The 21,652-nt window shown below is 41.8% G+C and overlaps 1 protein-coding gene across 3 annotated transcripts in view; it reads right to left on the reverse strand.

Annotated features, from left to right (window-relative positions):
* Positions 1-21,652, reverse strand: part of LOC118385501 (rhotekin-like) — a 59,903-nt gene that overhangs the window by 24,955 nt on the left and 13,296 nt on the right. For all 3 annotated transcript variants that reach the window (XM_035772688.2, XM_035772687.2, XM_052521477.1), the window contains exons 7-12: positions 21,430-21,524; positions 21,245-21,345; positions 19,563-19,691; positions 14,635-14,803; positions 4,995-5,099; positions 3,910-4,002 (exon numbers count right to left, since the gene is read on the reverse strand). In XM_035772688.2, coding sequence (XP_035628581.1) covers positions 3,932-4,002; positions 4,995-5,099; positions 14,635-14,803; positions 19,563-19,691; positions 21,245-21,345; positions 21,430-21,524 — 670 coding nt within the window. In that variant the 3' untranslated portion in view covers positions 3,910-3,931. The remainder of the gene's footprint in view (positions 1-3,909; positions 4,003-4,994; positions 5,100-14,634; positions 14,804-19,562; positions 19,692-21,244; positions 21,346-21,429; positions 21,525-21,652) is intronic.

Consider the following 21,652-nt stretch of genomic DNA (forward strand, 5'->3'; position numbering starts at 1 on the left):
ATGGGTTTTTGTATGTGGTGTGTAGATAGTGGGATTGTAACTTAGTGGGGTGTTCTAGGAGAGTCTATGGCTGTCTGAAGTGGTTCTCAATCAGAGGCAGGTGTTTATCGTTGTCTCTGATTGGGAACCATATTTAGGCAGCCACATTCTTTGGTTGTATTGTGGGTGATTGTCCTGAGTGTCTTAAGGTCCTTGTGCAGTGTTAGTTGACACAAGTATAGGCTGTTTTCGGTTTTCGTTTCGTTTATTGTTTTGTAGTGTTTGTGTTTATTCGTGTTTACGTTGTGTGATTAAACATGGATCGCAATATACACGCTGCAGTTTGGTCCGACTCTCCTTCACCACATGAAAACCGTGAAAACATTTGATCAATTTTAAATTCAGGCTGAAACACAACAAAATGTGGAAAAAGTCAAGGGGTGTGAATACTTTCTGAAGGCACTTGTATATGATTTTTTCCCCCTATTCAACGAAAGCGGGGCAATAGGGCTTTAAATTACTGAAATTCTTTCTAAGTATAGTAACAATCAAATGGTAAACAGCTTTCTATTAGATGTCACCTGTCTTATAACTGTTAAATAAATATCATATTTAGTGATAGTACAAACTTAGCTCCCATTTCATATAACCTCCTCTGAGTGATGCAGAACGAAAATTTGAATGTCTGCTGACTCGTTAAAAATTAAACTCAATTCCACAAAATGATTTAGTATTTCTTCATGTTGAGAGCTCTAAATCCGGCTGAGAATATCACAATCTCAAAAATCCCCCAACTCCAAAAACACTCCATACACCCACAAGCACGCCCTCACCCAACTCCCCACCTCGCCAAACGGCTTCATGGGAACGTTGCGCAACACAACTGCTACCACACACAGTGGAGTACTTGTGTAAGATTTCAGATTAGCAGCATTCTTTTGACTCCCCCAGTTACAGTGATTACTGATGTTGAGAAACAGCCAACATGCCAAGCAATCTGCCAGATAGGCAGAGTAGATCTCAGGGGTAATGTGCGGGACAAGGTAGTACATAAATAATCAGATGACAGACAAGTAAAACAAAGCTTAGAACTATAGTTAATGTGATTCGATCAAGATTAAGGAATTAAGAAGTGTATTGAATACAATATTTGTACATGTTAACTTTAATCCATCATAACAAGAAAGGCACCATATGACACTGCTGAACTCCATGATGCAATATAAAGAAAGCACAGCCTACACACAGGCATCCATTGTCGGGTACAACAATGGACTCGTATGCACTACATCAACTCCTGTACAAGACGTCAATGCAACAGACGCTATAAACTATGACATAATTAAGACTTGGTAATAGAGGTCGACCGATTATGATTTATTTATTTTTTACGCCGATACCGATTATTGGAGGACCCCCCCCCCCCAAAAAAAGCCGATATCGATTAATTCTGCGGATTTTTTCAAATGTATTTGTAATAATGACAATTACAACAATACTGAATGAACACTTATTTTAACTTAATATAATACATCAATAAAATCAATTAAGTCTCAAATAAATAATGAAGCATGTTCAATTTGGTTTAAATAATGCAAAAACAAAGTGTTGGAGAAGAAAGTAAAAGTGCAATATGTGCCATGTAAGAAAGCTAATGTTTCAGTTCCTTGCTCAGAACATGAGAAAATATGAAAGCTGGTGGTTCCTTTTAACATGAGTCTTCAATATTCCCAGGTAAGAAGTTTTAGGTTGTAGTTATTATAGGACTATTTCTCTATTTCTCCCTCTCCTCGCTCCTCCCTGGGCTCGAACCAGGAACACAACGACAACAGCCACCCTCGAAGCAGCGTTTTACCCATGCAGAGCAAGGGGAATAACTACTCCAAGTCTCAGAATGAGTGACGTTTGAAACGCTATTAGCGCACACCCCGCTAACTAGCTAGCCATTTCACATCGGTTACACCAGCCTAATCTCAGGAGTTGATAGGCTTGAAGTCATAAACAGCGCAATGCTTGACGCACAACAAAGAGCTGCTGGCAAAGCGCACGAAAGTGCTGTTTGAATGAATGCTTACGAGCCTGCTGCTGCCTACCACCGCTCAGTCAGACTGCTCTATCAAATCATAGACTTAATTATAACATAATAACACACAGAAATACAAGCCGTAGGTCATTAATATGGTCGAATCCGGAAACTATCATCTCGAAAACAATACATTTATTCTTTCAGTGAAATACGTAACCGTTCCGTATTTTATCTAAGGCGTGGGCATCCATTAGTCTAAATATTCCTGTTACATTACATAACCTTCAATGTTATGTCATAATTATGTAAAATTCTGGAAAATTATGCGGCCCAACCTGTTGCATATACACTGACTCTGCGTGCAATGAACGCAAGAGAAGTGACACAGTTTCACCTGGTTAATATTGCCTGCTAACCTGGATTTCTTTCAGCTAAATAAGTCGGTTTAAAAATATATACTTCTGTGTATTGATTTTAGGAAAGGCATTGATGTTTATGGTTAGGTACACATTGGAGCAACGATGCGCACCGCATCGATTATATGCAACGCAGGACACGCTAGATAAACTAGTAATATCATCAACCATGTGTAGTTAACTAGTGATTATGATTGATTGATTGTTTTTTATAAGATACGTTTAATGCTCGCTAGCAACTTACCTTGGCTTCTACTGCATTCGCATAACAGGCAGGCTCCTGGTGGAGTGCAATGAGAGGCAGGTGGTTTGAGCGTTGGACTAGTTAACTGTAAGGTTGCAAGATTGAATCCCCCTAGCTGACAAGGTGAAAATCTGCCCCTGAACGAGGAAGTTAACCCACTAGGCCGTCATTGAAAATAAGAATGTGTTCTTAACTGACTTGCCTAGTTAAATAAAGATTAAATAAATGTGTAAATTTTAAATTTTAAAAATCTGCCAAATTGGTGTCCAAAAATACTGATTTCCTATTGTTATGAAAACTTGAAACCGGCCCTAATTAATCGGCCATTCCGATTAATCGGTCGACCTCTACTTGGTAACCATTTTGACCCAACCCTGGCTTTTCTCTATAAACATCCATCAGCTATTCATCAGTGAGATATTTGGAGAGTTTGGCACATTGACTTGGATTATACCCTGGCTTAATTAGTGTTTACTGAGTGAGTCGAACACTCTGCCAACAGAACAGTTGACATTTAATGTTGTACATCGTCTCCCAGGGACAGTGTGTCTGGGGTTTGTTGACCGTAGAGCTATTTGTTATGGCTCCTGTCAGATGACTGTAGGAACCCACAGCTGCTACTGACCTGACTCAATGCGGGTGAAAAGTGTACGCCAGTTTACGGGCCAATGTTCTACACTAACTGATTCAGCTGATCACCAATACTTTGATTAGCAGAATCAGGGGTATTACCTGAAATAAAAGCTCCCCAGGACTAGCAGGGAAGAACACAAGCCTACAGTAGAACTCAAACTGAACTATGAACCTGCCCAGTGCAGTAGCTGTCTCACAAAGCGGTAGTCATATTCTAGAGATTAGTGTCAATCTGCTAGGCTGACAGATCAGACAGTTGAAGAAACATTTATGATCATATCAATATGATTTGGGAGTGTCAATGGAGTGTTCTAATGAGGCCTGGCTTTGGCAGGTTCCCGTACCTTACATATTCCACATGGTCCCAACTATAATCACCCCATTAGTCCTTTGTGGTTTGATTCTAGTAAGTCTGTGGTTGCCATGCCAAGACTGGTTGGCATGGCAGGTGAAAATTGTGTATTGTTCCCGGGACATCATTTACACTTCCACTGTGACTCATGTTGTGAAGTTGAAGTGCCGGTTTCCTGTGTGTGTGTGTGTGTGTGTGTGTGTGTGTGTGTGTGTGTGTGTGTGTGTGTGTGGGGCTGTTACAGTTGGTGGTACTCTACCTGTGGTTACAGTAAGAGGAGATCAGGCCCACACTTCAGCAGACACAGAATTATCCTGGATTACCACACTCTCACCTGGGGAAGATGGAGTGACTGGGGAAACGGAGGAGGGGAAGGAAGGAGGAGGAGGAAGGGGATGATGAGTAGAGTGGGAGTGTGTGATGAGGTACAGTAGAGTTGTATAAAAAAAGGGCAATATGATAGATGGATTATTGTGAAAGAAAGGAGAGAAGGAGTAAAATAGCCCCAAATGTATTATCACTTTCTTCTGGTTCGACTCATGCGTGCGGAAGGACGGCATGCGGAAGGAACAAAGAAATTCTGATCCATTTTCCCCTCGACCATTTCCTTGCAATAACTCCTCTTTCCTGCATTCTTCCCGACCCATCATCTTTCACATCTGGTTCCTCTCCTCGTTTTTTTCTTCTCTCTCTCTCCGTCAATCTCTATTTCCGTCTCGCTCTCAAATTCCTGAATAGTGCCTTGATCCATCTGAGTCATTGTGGTATACATAACAGGTGTTGGCGATAATGCCACCATTGTGCTTCTATGTATGCTGTGTGTGTGTGTGTGTGTGTGTGTGTGTGTGTGTGTGTGTGTGTGTGTGTGTGTGTGTGTGTGTGTGTGTGTGTGTGTGTGTGTGTGTGTCAGAGCAGGTTTCGTTCAGTCCATCTTCCTTAAAGGGTAGAGAGAGGAGGCATATAGAGCCTTTCACCTGCTTTTTATGATTATTTTATCCCATGCTTTATCTTGAAGCCCGAAATGTGTGGTAATGGCGATCAACGGTATATTCACTTGTTTAGAGCGTGTGGGGAAAGTTAGTAAATAGATATTTTGTGACTCATCTAAACTAAGAGGTCGCACTGCTGCGCTGTTGTAGAGGGACTGCTTACAATATTGATGACAACAATATAATCCTTTGAGAGCAATCTTATTTCCCGACAGTTGCGAAAGCATCCAATTTGTCTAATAATTTAGAGAGAATTCTAGCAGGTCTGCAAACTAATATTAGAATCATTCAAACTGTGTAAGTGTAGGTGAGTGTATAGACCTATGTGATGGTGGTGTGTGTTTTGAATAGTTACCTATTTCGTGGTAAAGCGAGCCCTGCTTCGCTGTGACCAAATGGGATTTCCTAGGAGAGGGTACCTCGATCTTCATCAGGTCATTACAACACTGTTTCCACTGACCTGTAGAGTGAAAAGTCGACATGTCTTCGTAAAAATAGATTTATTGAAATGTTACTATTATTATGTTCAGCTTCTTGGTGAAATGACTTAAATGTAAATGTAAATGTAACCCTAACCCACGTCAATTTAAATATAGTTCATTTGCGTGGTCTTTACCCCACACAATCCATCACTTTGTCCAAGAAGGTAGAAAAGAGTGAGTAGTATGGCAAGATTATTTAATTTCAGTATAATGCCAAATCAAGCCACATTCTCCAGCCAGGTCTAATTAATATGCATCGGCATGGCCTTGTGCATGCATTGCCCCTGTATTCCAGAAGTCAGGACTCTCTCAGCATGTTAAAAAAAAGATACATTCGCTGTTTGTAAGGAGATCGCATAACTGGGCGTGTAGAACATGACATGACTATATTTAAGTATTTATGCTACTATAGCCAAGGCCGACAACAAATATTACCATTCATCCATCTCTTATTCAAGCATGCTCAAAATTAAATAGACCGGTAGACTATTTTAAATATTTGACAACAATACAAGGCTCCAGCATGGTGTTGCTGTGTGATAGAAGCACAACATAATTTCCTATTTAATTTCACAGCCTATACCAAGGCAGGAGACAGATCACAATCATCGATTCATAAAGAACATATTGAACAGTTCTTCTGGCATAGAAATGTAGGTTGTAATACTTACTTTAAAATAGCTTGAATTAGCAAGCAATCTTACAGAATGCGCGGCCAGTGTTGGGCACTCGCTATAAGCAGCATGTTTATTTTTTTATTTTACCTTTTATTTAACTAGGCAAGTCAGTTAAGAACAAATTCTTATTCTCAATGAAAGCCTAGGAACGACGGTGGGTTAGCTGCCTTGTTCAGGGGCAGAATGACATATTTTTACCTTGTCAGATTGGGAATATGATCTTGTAACATTTCGGTTACTAGTCCAACACTCTAACCACTAGCCTGCCGCACAGGGCTGGGCGATATGGCCAAAATCTCATATCCCGATTTAGGTAATTTCATATCCCGATAACGATACATATCACGATACAGCACATTTTCTGTAAATTCAATGAATAAATAGTTTACATTTTGAATTAAACTCAACAAATAAAAAGGTACTTACTCATATTTGATTATTTCTCCTTTTTACTTTGAACCTCTGTGCAAATGTTAAAATAAGCATGTAACAAAATATAAAATAAAGTATCAAATCTAAAAAGGTAAATAGAAAACACTTCAACTATAGTTGCAAACAATATAAATATAGGCCTAAAATAAATAAATGTTTCTTTTTGGGGGCTTGCCTGTTTTGCATGTTATTTTGGCATTAATACACGTCACATATTAATTTGCATATGGTACCTAGGATCAAGTGTTAGCACCAACTCACGAAACCCACGAAACCCCTGTTTCTCCACCGTGTAAATTGGGGCCATGTCTTTGCAGATGTAAGTTGTAACGGCAGTTGTTATCTCTTCCATCTTTGTGATTCTTCGCCATATAGTGTGCCGCGCGGGCAAAAGCCTCTTGCAAACGTCCGAGTCTGTTTTGAGCACTCGACTGTACTTTTTTGAGTCTCATCCGTAGACTCTCTACGTACTGTTTCACATGATTCTTGCGTAGGTGGTAAAAAGAGGTTATTGGTGTTTGAGCCTGTTGGTCGGGACCGTACGCGTCATAGTTTGCAGAGGACGATTTTCTGGTCCGCGTCAAACTTTTCATATCCAAACCACGTCCACTACCGAAGTAGCCCCTCTTTTAGGTACGAGCTCTGTGTATCCGTGCTCTGTGTCACGTTCACTCTCCATGTTTGCTTGTGTTGCAAATTCTCTTCCACACGGCAATACCTTGACTTTGTTGTCCTAAAGCCATTTTGCCACAATTTAGAAAGTATGCTTGGGGTCATAGTCCATTTGGAAGACTCATTTGCAACCAAGCTTTAACTTCCTGACTGATGTCTAGAGATGTTGCTTCAATATATACACAATTTCCCCTCCTCACGATGCCATCTATTTTGTGAAGTGCACCAGTCCCTACTGCAACAACGCACCCCCACAACATGATGCTGCCACCCCCATGCTTCACGGTTGGGATGGTGTTCTTTGGCTTGCAAGCCTCTCCCTTTTTCCCTCAAACATAACGATGGTCATTATGGCCAAACCGTTCTATTTTTGTTTCATCAGACCAGAGGACATTTCTCCAAAAAGTACGACCTTTGTCCCCTTGTGCAGTTGCAAACCGTAGTCTGGCTTCTTTATGGCGGTTTGGAGCTGTGGCTTCTTCCTTGCTGAGCGGCCTTTCAGGTTATGTCGATATAGGATTCATTTTACTGTGGATATAGATACTTTTGTACCTGTTTCCTCCAGCATCTTCACAAGGTCCTTTGATGTTGTTCTGGGATTGATTTAAACTTTCGCACCAAAGTACATTAATCTCTAGGAGACAGAACGCCTCTCCTTCCTGAGCGGTATGACGGCTGCGTTTATACTTGCGTACTATTGTTTATACAGATGAACGTGGTACCTTCAGGCGTTTGGAAATTGCTCCCAAGGATGAGCCAGACTTGTGGAGGTCTACAATATTTTTTCTGAGGTCTTGGCTGATTTATTTTGATTTTCCCATTATGTCAAGCAAAGAGGCACTGCGTTTGAAGGTAAGCCTTGAAATACATCCACAGTTAGCCTACCAGAAGCTTCTAAAGCCATTACATCATTTTCTGGACTTTTCCAAACTGACTAAAGTCACAGTCAACTTAGTGTATGTAGTAAACTTCTGACCCACTGGAATTGTGATACAGTGAATTATAAGTGAAATAATCTGTCTATAAGTAATCTGTCTATAAACAATTGTTGGAAAAATTATTTGTCATGCAAAGTAATGTCCTAACCGACTTCCCAAAACTATAGTTTGTTAACAAGAAATTTGTGGAGTGGTTGAAAAAGTTTTAATGACTCCATTTACTCCAATTACTGCCTCGAGTCTTCTTGGGCTTCAAGCTTGGCACACCTATACATGGGGAATTTCTCCCATTCTCGTCTGCAGATCCTCTCAAGCTCTGTCTGGTTGATTGGGGAGCATCGCTGCATAGGGTTGTTGTCGGACTGGGATGAAGGTTCACCTACCAACACGAGGTCCTGAGCGCTCTGGAGCATGTTTTCATCAAGGATCTCTCTGTACTTTGCTCCGTTCATCTTTCCCTCGATCCTGACTAGTCTCCCAGTCCCTGCTGCAAAAAAAACATCCCCACAGCATGCTGCTGCCACCACCACCATGCTTCACTGTAGGGATGGTGCCAGGTTTCCTCCAGATATGAAGCTTGGCATTCAGGCCAAAAAGTTCAATCTTGGTTATATCAGACCAGACAGACAATCTTGTTTCTCATGGTCTGAGAGTTCTCTAAGTGCCTTTTGAGGATTGGCTTCCGTCTGGCCACTCTACCATAAAGGCCTAATTGTGAAGTGCTTGTTCTTCTGGAAGGTTATCCCATCTCCACAGAGGAACTCCGGAGCTCTGTCAGAGTAACCATCGGGTTCTTGGTCACCTCCCTTACCAAGGCCCTTCTCCCCCAATTGCTCAGTTTGGCTGTGCGGACAGCTCTAGGAAGAGTTGGTGGTTCCAAACTTCTTCCATTGAAGAATGATGGAGGCTACTGTGTCCTTGGGGATCTTTAATGCTGCAGAAATGTTTTGGTACTCTTCCACAGATCTGTGACATGACACAGTCCTATCTCGGAACTCTACAGACAATTCCTTCGACCTAATGACTTTGAGTTTTTGCTCTGACATGCACTGTCAGTTGTGGGAACTTATATAGACAGATGTGTGCCTTTCCAAATCATGTCCAATCAATTGAATGTACAATAGGTGGGCTCCAATCAAGTTGTAGAAACAGGATCAAGGATGATCAATGGAAACAGGATGTACAGGAGCTCAATTTCGAGTCTCATAGCAAAGGGTCTGAATGCTTATATAAATAAGGTATCTTTTTTTGTCATTATGGGGTATAGTTTGTAGATTGAGGGCAAAAAAATATGTAATACATTTTAGAATAAGGCTGTAATGTAACAAAATGTGGAAAACAGGAAGGGGTCTGAATACTTTCCGAATGCACTTTACCTAAATAGAAACTCATTTTACTGTACATATTAGTAAAGACCAGATTAAATTGAGAATAGTCTGATGTGTGAAAATATGATCACCTGATGAGAACAGCGTGTGTAGCCTGAGGAACGGAACAGAGCGCAAGCTTTTTTGTTTGATCATCAATAGTCTATAAATCGGATCATTTGGCCCATCTCTTTTTTTATTTTTTATATATATATATTATTTTCTACAGAAATAGGACAGTGACAGTAGCAGACGAGCATAAAAATAAGCTACATATTATACATTACGTGTTAAACATTATATACAGTGGGGCAAAAAAGTATTTAGTCAGCCACCAATTGTGCAAGTTCTCCCAATTAAAAAGATGAGAGAGGCCTGTAATTTTCATCATAGGTACACTTCAACTACGACAGACAAAATGAGAAAATCACATTGTAGGATTTTTAATGAATTTATTTGCAAATTATGGTGGAAAATAAGCATTTGGTCACCTACAAACAAGCAAGATTTCTGGCTCTCACAGACCTGTAACTTCTTCTTTAAGAGGCTCCTCTGTCCTCCACTTGTTACCTGTATGAATGGCACCTGTTTGAACTTGTTATCAGTATAAAAGACACCTGTCCACAATCTCAAACAGTCACACTCCAAACTCCACTATGGCCAAGACCAAAGAGCTGTCAAAGGACACCAGAAACTAAATTGTAGACCTGCACCAGGCTGGGAAGACTGAATCTGCAATAGGTAAGCAGCTTGGTTTGAAGAAATCAACTCGTTTTTTTCCTGATTTTGTCTGTCATAGTTGAAGTGTACCTATGATAAAAATTACAGGCCTCTCTCGTCTTTTTAAGTGGGAGAACTTGCACAATTGGTGGCTGACTAAATACTTTTTTGCCCCACTTTAGTCAATAAAAGGTTGCCAAATTCTGTAAAATGTCTTTAACTTATTCCTCAAGCAGTACATGATTTTCTCCAGTGGGACACAACTATTAACTTCCGAACTGGCAGGGGGGAATCCGATTTCCATTTCAAGGCAATACATTTCTTTGCAATCACTAGCAATATTTCTGTTAGCTTTATAGTATGGCTTTGCCTAAGATTGGTGTTAGTAAAGTTACCCAGTAGACAGACCTCCGGGTCTAAAGGGAATGCAACCCCGTGAATTGAGGATATGGTATTGCATACCCCCTGCCAGAAACCGTGTAGTTTTGAACACTGCCAAGTGGAATGGAGGAATGTTCCTTCATCTGAGCCACATCTAAAACATAGGGAGGAGATATCAGGGTTGAACTTGTGCAGTCTAGATGGGGTGATATAGAGCTGATGGAGGAAATTAGTCCGTATCTGGAGTTCAGTGTGGATGTAACACCATCCCTGTATAGGTCACTCCATAGATCCTCATCAAGAACAATACCCAGATCTTTTCCCCCATCTAAGTCAGGGTTTATCTAGCCCAGGCAGTGTTAGTCCTGACATAAGAGCATCGTACACACGGGAAATGGTCTTGAACAGTGCGTGGCAGAGATGTTCAATAGGTGACATCTTAGGTAGGTTCCATTGTCCCTTGATTCACCCTAATAAAGTTGTCGTTGTAGGTTGCTAACGAAGTCCCTGTTAGACAAGTGGTATTTCTGTTTCAGCTGATCAAAAGCCATAACTCCCTCCGCGTAACAAGGTTCCAAAAGAGTTATCCCCTTATCAGACCATGGTCTAAAGTTACTATTCTGGAAAAACATAGCAATCAATCTATTGTTCCATAAAGGGGTTTTAGGGGAAAGGAATCCCCCTCGTCTGAACAGCTCATACAGTTTGCACCATGCCAGGACAGAATGTATGATTAAAGGGTTGTCTGTGATGGTTTTTAATCGATTTTCTGTCCCATTTGTAAAACAATTCTGCCCCAGTGTCATCATTTACCTCAATCTTTTCAATGTTCAACCATGAGGGAGAGGGACCATTGTCAAACCTCTGAGCCAGAAACCCAGACAGTGCAGCCCAGTAGTACATCCTAAAATTGTGGAGGTTTAAGCCGCTTTGACCATAATCAAGGGTCAGTTTATCCAGGCCAACCCTAGGGGTTTTGCCGTGCCAGATAAACCGTTTGGTCAGCTTGTCGAGAGAGGAAAACAATGCTGTGGGAACAGGGATAAGGAGAGATTGAAACAAATATAGAAATCTGGGCAGGACATTCATTTTAATTACCTTTATTCTACCCAGTAGAGTGAGAGGCAAGTCCAAGGTCACCCTCCACCTTTTGCAACAAGCTGGCCAGATTGAGTTTATAGAGGTTCTTCATCCACCATTATGCCAAAATATGTGAAGCCCATAAGCGACCATGTTAAGGGAATGTTTATCTATAATGACTAATTATGTATACTAATTATTATATATATTTCAATCAGGATGTACTAATCAGAATACTTTTATGTTACTGTATATGTACTAATCAGAATTCTAAATGTTACTGTATATGTATGAATTTTCTTATCTGATCCCAGTACTGAAAATAATGTGTGTGAATGTGTTCAAGAGTTTAGAACAATGACTGATTAATTTGTACCAAGGAATAGATAGACTGGCTAGAATGCTTATCTACACGAGAAAAACTTGAGTCGTAAATTATATTAAATTGGTAGGGAGACGGATGTGGGAAGGCTTGAGATACAGCCTTTGTACTGGAACGGAGATGGCGCGGGGTGGTGTTGGGACTAATGACGTCATTTTCAGTTTATAACCTGTGGTAATCTGTATTGCGGGAGTACTCTCTTGAATAAAGGCTGTTACTTGACTTTTAAGACCGGGCTCTGTCCATTCCTATAAAATAAGAGTCTTACAAATTCTTATGAATTGACAGAGTGTTTAATTTTAATTGGGAATTAAAACAGAGGAATTAAATTCCTTCAATAGACCATCTAAAAGGAAACTTGTGCTTGATGGTATGTTGGTCAAAGACAGACAACGGATCACAGACAACAATGAAACAGCCTATAGGGAGGAGGTCAGTGACCTGGCAGTGTGCCAGAAGAACAACATTTCCATCAAAATCAACAAGACAAAAGGCGCTGATCGTGGACTACAGGAACGGAGGGCAGAGCACGCACCCACACACATCGACAGGGCTGCAGTGGAGCAGGTCGAGAGTTTTAAGTTCCTAGGTGTCCAAATCACTGAGGAATTGCTAGGGTTCACACATACCAACACAGTCGTGAAGAAGGCATGACAACGCCTCTACCCCCTCAGGAGTCTGAACAGATTTGGCATGGGGCCTCAGATACTCAAAAGGTTCTAAAGCTGCACCATTTAGAGCATCTTGACTTGCTGCATCCCCGCTTGGTATGGCAACTGCCACCCGACCGCCAGGCGCTACAGAGGGTAGTTCGTACGGCCCTGTACATCATACTAGGCAGTGTCAGCCCTAAAAATGGTCAAAGACCGATGCAACAGGTCTGGAACCAACAGGACCCTGAACCACTTGTATCCCAAAGCCCTAAGACTGCTAAATAGTTAGGTAAATAGTTAGGTAAATAGTTAGGTAAATAGTTAGGTAAATAGTTAGGTAAATAGTTAGGTAAATACCTACCCGGACTACCTGGATTGACCCTATTTGCAGTAACTCTTGACTCATCACATACGCTGCTGCTGCTACTGTTAATTATCTATCCCGTTGCCTAGTCACTTCATCACAGCCTACAGTACGTACATACAATGTCAACCTCAATTACCTTGTAGCTCTGCACATCCACTCGGTACTAGCACCTCTTGTATATAGCCACGTTATTATTACTCATTGTGTATTTTTTGCTAGTTATTATTTTTCAATTATACTGCCTCTTTTTTTTTATGTCTCTGCATTTTTGGGATGTGCCCGTAAGCATTTCACTGTTAGTCTACACCTGTTTACAAAGTGTGTGACAAATAAAATTGGATTTTGGATTTTCCACAATCTTAATAATATAATAAACAATAAATAAATAATAAACAACATTCTTGTGCATGAAACATCCAAACACTTACAAAGCAAGATAAGCGACACATATTCGACATTGCTATCCATAACAGACCATCCTAAAATTAAATACACCGTAAGTACATACAAGGGAACATAAATTCAATTACACGCTAAGAGCACTTACAGAAGTGACAAGCAAGGCCAAGTCATTTTCGGATTTACATCCGAGGTGGATTTAACCTTTCAATCTGTATTTGATCGATGGGCCCTAATACTGTATGCTCTGATAAAATACCTAAAGGTGTGTTTACTAGGTGTAGGTGTGTACTGTTTTCTAGGACTTACAGACATGGCTAGCATGTTGCCATTTATTGTCATGAGTCTTGCCCTGGAGGCAGCACTGCAGAGTGGTTACTAGCTGGCACAGACCCAAAGGAATCAAATCTGAATTTAAACCTAACTTCACTGCTTAACCTTAATGCTTAACCCTTAACCTTAACGGAAGACCCAAAAGCTACATTTTTTGTTTTCATATTTATTTTTAGATATAGACTATTTTAACTTCGCAGCTGACACCGCTCAGTTCTGCCTCCAGGGCAAGACTTGTGAAAATAAACATCCACCTGCAGACGGCTACAGGCCATCTGGCCACAATTTTAGAAAATTGTGTGTAGGATAGGCATGGAATTTAGGTTAATTACCCAACCTCACCCTCTCAGCAGAACAGTGTGTGTGTTGTGTTTGGTGACTCATCTTTATAATTTGACTGAGGCTCAACAAGCATTTCTCAATCGTTACAAATACACACACACAGTTCACACAAAGGGACAAATCACAACGACAGGTTTTCTATTCTCACAGTGTCGTCCACACAGACATTCTTCTAGAATCGGAGGAAGTGAAAGAAAAGAAAAGCTTGGTGCAGTGTCTGGGATTGTATATTGTGTTAAATATGTGAGTGAGTAACTGGATTTTGTGTATTACAAGGAGGGGGATCCTGAGATAATTCTGTTGCTTGAGGTTGAGGGAAATCATTGGGAATTAATCGCTCGGTGTACAGTAGTTTGTTAACAAGAAATGTGTGTAGTGGTTGAAAAACTAGTTTTAATGACTCCAACCTAAGTGTATGTAAACTTCTGACTTCAAATGTGTATGTATATGTGTATATAATATAATATAATGACCCTCTTATGAAGACAAGAATGATAAAACCTAACATTACATTTCAACAGTAATGATCATCATGTAACTGGAAATGTCACTTCTATCTGTCCCTATCGGATTAAAGAAGGGCTAGTAGTGTATAATGGGTCAAAACAAAAACCTGCACAGCCTGTGAGTATGCAGGACCAGGGATTGTGTCCACTAGTATACAGCAAATCGATAAGTATTTCAATTGAATCAAATAAATAACCAAATAGAATGTAATCAAACTTCATCAAATCCAATCAAATCTTACTAAATGTATCAGTATGACTCACTCATGTCATAGAAGTGCTGCCAAAAGGCCTCCATCCAGCGCTGTGTGTCCTGGGGTGTGTGTGTGACCAGAGTGTGTGTGACAGCTTCGTCACCTCGGGCGTGTGTGCTGATGGATATACTCTGGGTATGGTGCAGAGGCCCTCTCTCGGACACATGGATGTTGGTCTCCTGAGAAGAGGAGAAACACACACACAATCCACACTGAAATCTTAACAGAAGCATGTGCAAATCAAATATTATTTATCACATGTGTGAAATGCTTACTTTACAAGCCCTTAACTCTATTTCTTGAGCTGCATTGTTGGGTAAGTAAATATTTACTAAATAAAGTTTTTTTTTTTTTTTAAATACATCAAAAGTAACACAATAAAGAGTCTATATACGGGAGGAACCGGTGCCAAGTCAATGTGCGGGGGTACAGGTTAGTCAAGGTCATTTATAGGTTGGGTCATTTTCACAGCTTTCTATTTTCTCACAACCGGTCAAACCGATGTCAGTTGGACATTTTGCACAGGCATGTTGTTGTTGTTGTTGTTGTTGTTGTTGTTGCATTTGATCCCTGTTCCCTAAATGTCTTTGTTTCGTGAAAAAAAGCAAATATGACATTTAAACCTTTACCAATGTCATCTAACCTATCTAGACAAGAGGAATACCGATGTAAGAATGCTGTTCATCGACTACAGCTTAGCATTTACCACCTTAGCACCCTCCAAACTCGTCATTAAGCTTGAAACCCTGGGTCTCGATCCCGCCTTGTGCAACTGGGTCCTTGACTTTGACGGGCCGCCCCCAGGTGGTGAGGGTAGGAAACAACATCTCCACCCCACTGATTCTCAACACTGGGGCCCCACAAGGGTGCGTTCTCAGCCCTCTCCTGTACTCCCTGTTCAACCATTACTGCGTGGCCATGCACGCCTCCAACTCAATCATCAAGTTTGCAGACGACACTACAGTGGTAGGCTTGATTACCAACAACGACGAGACGGCCTACAAGGAGGTGGTCAGGGCCCTTGGAGTGTGGTGTCAGGAAAACAACCTCACACTCAACGTCAACAAAACAAAGGAGATGATCGTGGACTTCAGGAAACAGAAGTGCGAGCACCCCCTATCCACAGGACAGTAGTGGAGAAGGTGAAAAGTTAAGTTCCTCGGCATACACATCACGGACAAACTGAAATGTTCCATCCACACAGACAGCGTGGTGAAGAAGGCGCAACAGTGCTTCTTCAACCTCAAGAAGCTGAAGAAATGTGGCTTTTACAGATGCACAATCTAGAGCATCCTGTTGGGCTGTATGCTTGGTACGGCAACTGCTCCGCCCCAAACCATAAGACTCTTCAGAGGGGAGTGAGGTCTGCACAACGCATCACCGGGGCCAAATTACCTGCCCTCCAGGACACCTACACCACCTGATGTCACAGGAAGGCCATAAAGATCATCAAGGACAACAACCACCCGAGCTACTGCCTGTTCAGCCCGCTATCATCCAGAAGGCGAGGTCAGTACAGGTGCATCAAAGCTGGGACAGAGAGACTGAAACACAGCTTATATCTCAAGGTCATCAGACTGTTAAACAGCCACCACTAACATTGAGTGGCTGCTGCCAACATACTGACTCAAATCTCTAGCCACTTTAATAATAAAAAAATGGATGTAATAAATGTATCACTAGTCACTTTAAACAATGCCACTTAATAAAATGTTTACATACCCTACATTACTCATCTCATATGTGTATACTGTACTCTATACCATCTACTGCATCTTGCCGTTCGGCCATCGCTCATCCATATATTTATATGTACATATTCTTAATTATTCCTTTACACTTGTGTGTATAAGGTAGTTGTTGTGAAATTGTTAGATATTACTGCATGGTCGGAACTAGAAACACAAGCATTTCGCTACACTCACATTAACATCTGCTAATGTGTGTGTGAGACCATTCCAATTTGATTGAAGGATTCATTCTATCAATTTTTGCCATTCTGGTGAGTAAGGTTTTATTTAGTCTTCAAGGGCAACATATAGGCCAATGACAGAAGAGAAGCTGCGTGCATCTAATTATAGACAAGTTGACCAAAAAAAACTGCATAACCAAATAAAAAAATAAATCCTTCCGCGTGTCTGACTGTCGCCTACAGCCCATTTTCTATATTAGCGGGTAAGGGCCTTAGATTTTCACTTTCTTACATATCAGGCGGTTGTGGGTTATTAGCAAACACAGGCAGGTGCAGGTGAACAAACAGCTGACCCGCGCACCACTATAGCCGCTGTCATGTGCATGTACTGTAGCTGCTGTCAGGCTGATTAGCAACCACATTGCATGAAATAGTTAGCGTCATTGTGAGAGAATGAACATGAAGGGGTTAAACAGCAGGCAAAACAGAATTCCGTTCCTGTAATGCTCAAAGCAAGATCTGACTTTAAACTTGCTTGTTTACCCAACCGTGGGGTAGACTGTGTTTGTTCCCACACCCAGGACTCTGACTCTCTATTGGTTACACAGTCTTTTGGCCTCCCATCCCATTCTAACCAACTCTCGCCAGCTTTGTATTCATGTTACCTGATGAAATTGCTATACAATATTATATTTTTCTCATCTGATGCACATTCAGATGTCCTAAATCAGCACTGCAGAGCTCTCCCTGTCCTCTGCCGTGTCCTGATTATATTACTGCTGATTATATCTGGAAATGTGCATGTACACCCTGGCCCTTCTACCGTTGCTAGCCCCATTACCGATTTGTGCTCTGATATCTGCTTCACTGATTTCTGCTCTTGTAAAAGCCTGGGTTTTCTGCACGTTAACACGAGAAGCTTATTACCTAAAATGTATCAATTGAAAGTGTGGGTTCACAGCTCCAATCCAGATGTGTTGGTCGTTACTGAGACGTGGTTAAGAAAGAGTGTTTGAAACACTGATGTTATCCTTTCTAGTTATAACCTTTTTCTGCAAGACAAATCTTCCAACGGTAGGGGAGTAGCAATCTTTACCAAGGAACACCTTCAGTGCTCAGTTGTCTCCATCAAGTCTGTCCCCAAACAATTTGATTAGCTGATTTTACACATTAAACTTCCATCTAACTCTTTGTTAACTTTTGCTGGGTGTTGTCGGCCACAATCAGCACCAGCCTGAACCCTAAATGCCCTAAGCGCTCTCCTGGCCCCTTCCACTTTGCACAAAGCGAGGTCCATACAAAAATGGTTTGTCGAGATCAGTGTGGTAGAACTTGACTGGCCTGCACGGAGCCCTGACTTCAAACCCACCTTTGGGATGAATTGGAACCCCAACTGCAAGCCAGGCCTAATCGTCCAACATCAGTGCCTGACCTCGTGGCTGAATGGAATCAAATCCCAGCAGCAATGTTCCAACATCTACTGGAAAGCCTTCCCAGAAGAGTGGAAGCTGTTATATCAGCAAAGGGTGGACCAACTCCATATTAATGTCCATGATTTTGGAATGAGATGTTTTTTATGTATGCGTAGTCACTTTAACCCTACCTACATGTACACATACCTCAAGTATCTTGACTAACCCATACCCCTGAACATTGACTCGGTACCAACAGGAAAAGGCCTTCCCAAACTGTTGCCACAAAGTTGAAAGAACAGAATCATCTAGAATATCATTGTATGCTGTAGCATTAATGTCCCTTCACTGGAACTAAGGGGCCTAGCCCGAACCATGAATAACAGCCCCAGACCATTATTCTTTCTCCACCAAACTTTACAGTTGGCACTATGCAGTCGGGCAGATAGCATTCTTCTGGTATCCGCCAAACCCAGATTTGTCCGTTGGACTGCCAGATGACAAAGCATGATTCATCACTCCAGAGAACGCGTTTCCACTGCTCCCTAGTCCAATGACGGTGAGCTTTACACAATCCAAACGCTTGGTATTGCGCATGGTGATCCTAGGCTTGTGTGCGTCTGCTTGCCCATTGGGAAACCCATTTCATGAAGCTCCCGACGAACAGTTATTGCACTGCCGTTTTTTCCAGAGGAAGTGTGGAACTCGGAAATGAGTGTTGTAACCGGGGGCAGGTGATTTTTACAGGTTACGTTGCGTTTAAGAACACAGCGGTCCAGTTCTGTGCGCTTGTGTGGCTGAGCCGTTGTTGCGCCAAGGCGTTTCCACTTCACAATAACAGGACTTACAGTTGACTGGGGCAGCTCTAGCAGGACAGAAATCTGATGATCTGACTTGTTGGAAAAGTGTCATCCTATGACGGTCCCATGTTGAAAGTCACTGAGCTCTTCAGTGTGGCCATTCTACTGCCAATGTACGTCTATGGAGATGTCATGGCTGTGTGCTCAAATTATACACCTGTCAACAACGGCTCGGTCTGAAATAGCTAAATCCACTAATCTGAAGGTCTCCACATACTATGTGTGTGTGGCGTCCATATGCATGTGTGTGTGTGTATGGTTAGAGTCCAGTGAGTGTACATCGAGCCTGTGCAAGGGGGGCAATTTCAAATAGTCCAGTGGCCATTTGATTAACTGTTCAGCAGTCTTATGGCTTGAGGGTAGAAGCTGTTAAGGAGCCTTTTAGTCCTAGACTTGGTGCTCCGGTACCGCTTGCCGTGCGGTAGCAGAGAAAACAGTCTATGACTTGGGTGGCTGGAGTCTTTGACCATTTTTAGGGACTTCCTCTTACACCACCTGGAATAGAGGTCCTGGATGGCAGGAAGCTCAGCCCCAGTGATGTACTAGACTGTATGCAGAGTGGTGTTGTGCTGTTATAGCTTGCTACAAGGGGTGTAAACCTCTAATAAAAACAGTATTGTTCTTTTGTGGATGCTAAATGGGATTATAGTTCAGTATTCATGCAAATTTGCATCTGTCTCTGCATTTTGGCCGTGTGTATGGATGACAGTGTGAATATGCTGACATGTCTTGTGTGTTTACAAGAGTAACGAACCTTGTTGATGGCGATGGTGAATAACGGCTCCTCTTGGGCAACCATGCTCTCTTGACTGTGGTAACAGATAAGACTTGTCCCTTTGAGGACACCGTAGATGTCAGTCCAGCACTCAGGCTCCTTCTCAAGCTGATCATGAGAATGGTAGGAATTAATATAACGATGCTTTTGACTAAACTAGAGTGCATTCGGAAAGTATTCAGACCCTTTGACTTTTTCACATTTTGTTACGTTACAGCATTATTCTAAAATGTATTTTTGCAAATGTCTAAAAATAAATAAAAAAACAGATACCTTATTTACATAAGAATTCAGACCCTTTGCTATGAGACTAGATATTGAGCTCAGTTGCATCCTGTTTCCATTGCTCATCCTTGAGATGTTTCTACAACTTGATTGGCGTCCATCTGTGGTAAATTCAATTGATTGGACATGATTTGGAAAGGCACACACCTGTCTATATAAGGTCCCACAGTTCACAGTGCATGTCAGAGCAAAAACCAAGCCATGAGGTCGAAGGAATTGTCGGTAGAGCTCCAAGACAGGATTGTGTGGAGGCACAAATCTGGGTGAGGGTACCAAAACATTTCTGCAGCACTGAAGTTCCCCATCACTCTTAAATGGAAGAAGTCTGGAACCACCAAAACTCTTCCTAGAGTCTCTGTGGAGATGGGAGAACCTTCCAGTAGAACAACCATCTGTGCAGCACTCCACCAATCAGGCCTTTATGGTAGAGTTGCCAGATGGAAGCCACTCCTAAGTAAAAGGTACATGACAGCCCACTTGGAGTTTGCCAAAAGGCACCTAAAGGACTCAGACCATGAGAACCCCCAAAAAATGCTCTGGTCCGATGAAACCAAGATTGAACTCTTTGGCTTGAAAGCGTCACGTCTAGAGGGAACCAGGCACCATCCCTACAGCGAAGCCTGATGGTGGCAGCATCATGCTGTGGGGATGCTTTTCAGTGGCAGGGACTGGAAGACTAGTCAGGATCGAGGGAAAGATGAATGGAGCAATTTACATTGAGATCCTTGATGATCTCAAACTGGGGTGTAGGTTCACCATCCAACAGGAAAACGACACTAAGCACAAAGCCAAGACAATGCAGGAGTGGCTTCGGGACAAGTCTCTGAATGTCCTTGAGTGGCCCAGCCAGAGTTTGGACTTGAACCCAATCGAAGATCTCTGGAGAACTGAAAATATCTGTGCAGCGGCGCTCCCCATCCAACCTGACAGAGCTTGAGAGGATCTGCAGAGAAGAATGGGAGAAACTCCCCAAATACAGGTGTGCCAAGCTTTTAGCGTCATACCCAAGAAGACTAGAGGCTGTTATCACTGCCAAAGATGCTTCAACAAAGTACTGAGTAAAGAGTCTGAATACTTATGTAAATGTAATATTTAAGTTTTTATATGCATTTACCAAAAAAATCTAAACAAATATTTATATTTTGGCATTACGGCGTATTCTGCATAGATTGATGAGAGAAAAAAATGATTGAATCCATTTTAGAAATAAGGTAAAGTAAACAAAAAGTGGAAAAAAGTCAAGGTGACTGAATACTTTCCGAAGGCACCGTCATTACGACTCTAATGATCATACTAAAACTCAGAATGATTAAACAAATGATGCGAATGATGATGGTTGGTGTGATACTAAGGGCGATGACAAAGAGTGAACTCACCTTGATCCTGCCGCTGATAACCTGCTGGGTCATACAGAGAGGCTGGGCGGCCAGACGGCAACACACACTGCCATAGAGAGGCAGCCAGAATGCACTGTCCTCTGGAACAATGTTGGTTGATGAGTTTGTTGCTTTTGCTATTCAAGGACAGTAAACAGCCAAAAGAGAGAGGAGTCGCCACTCACCTGTGGCTGATATGGACAGGTCGTGTGTTCTGAAGCTGTCCTGAACATGTGCTATTGTCAGTGTGGTGTGGGCCAGAAGGTGAAACTTTGGCCCCCTGCAAACAGAAACCACACACAATCAACAGTTAGTCGGAATGTACTGCATGTGAGTATGCATATTTGACGACTTGTGTGGCCAGTTTGAGTTGACATTATGTGCATCGCCGTTGCATTTGATTCCAGT

The sequence above is a fragment of the Oncorhynchus keta genome, chromosome 6 (assembly GCF_023373465.1).
Source record: "Oncorhynchus keta strain PuntledgeMale-10-30-2019 chromosome 6, Oket_V2, whole genome shotgun sequence".
Classification (NCBI taxonomy): Eukaryota; Metazoa; Chordata; class Actinopteri; order Salmoniformes; family Salmonidae; genus Oncorhynchus; species Oncorhynchus keta.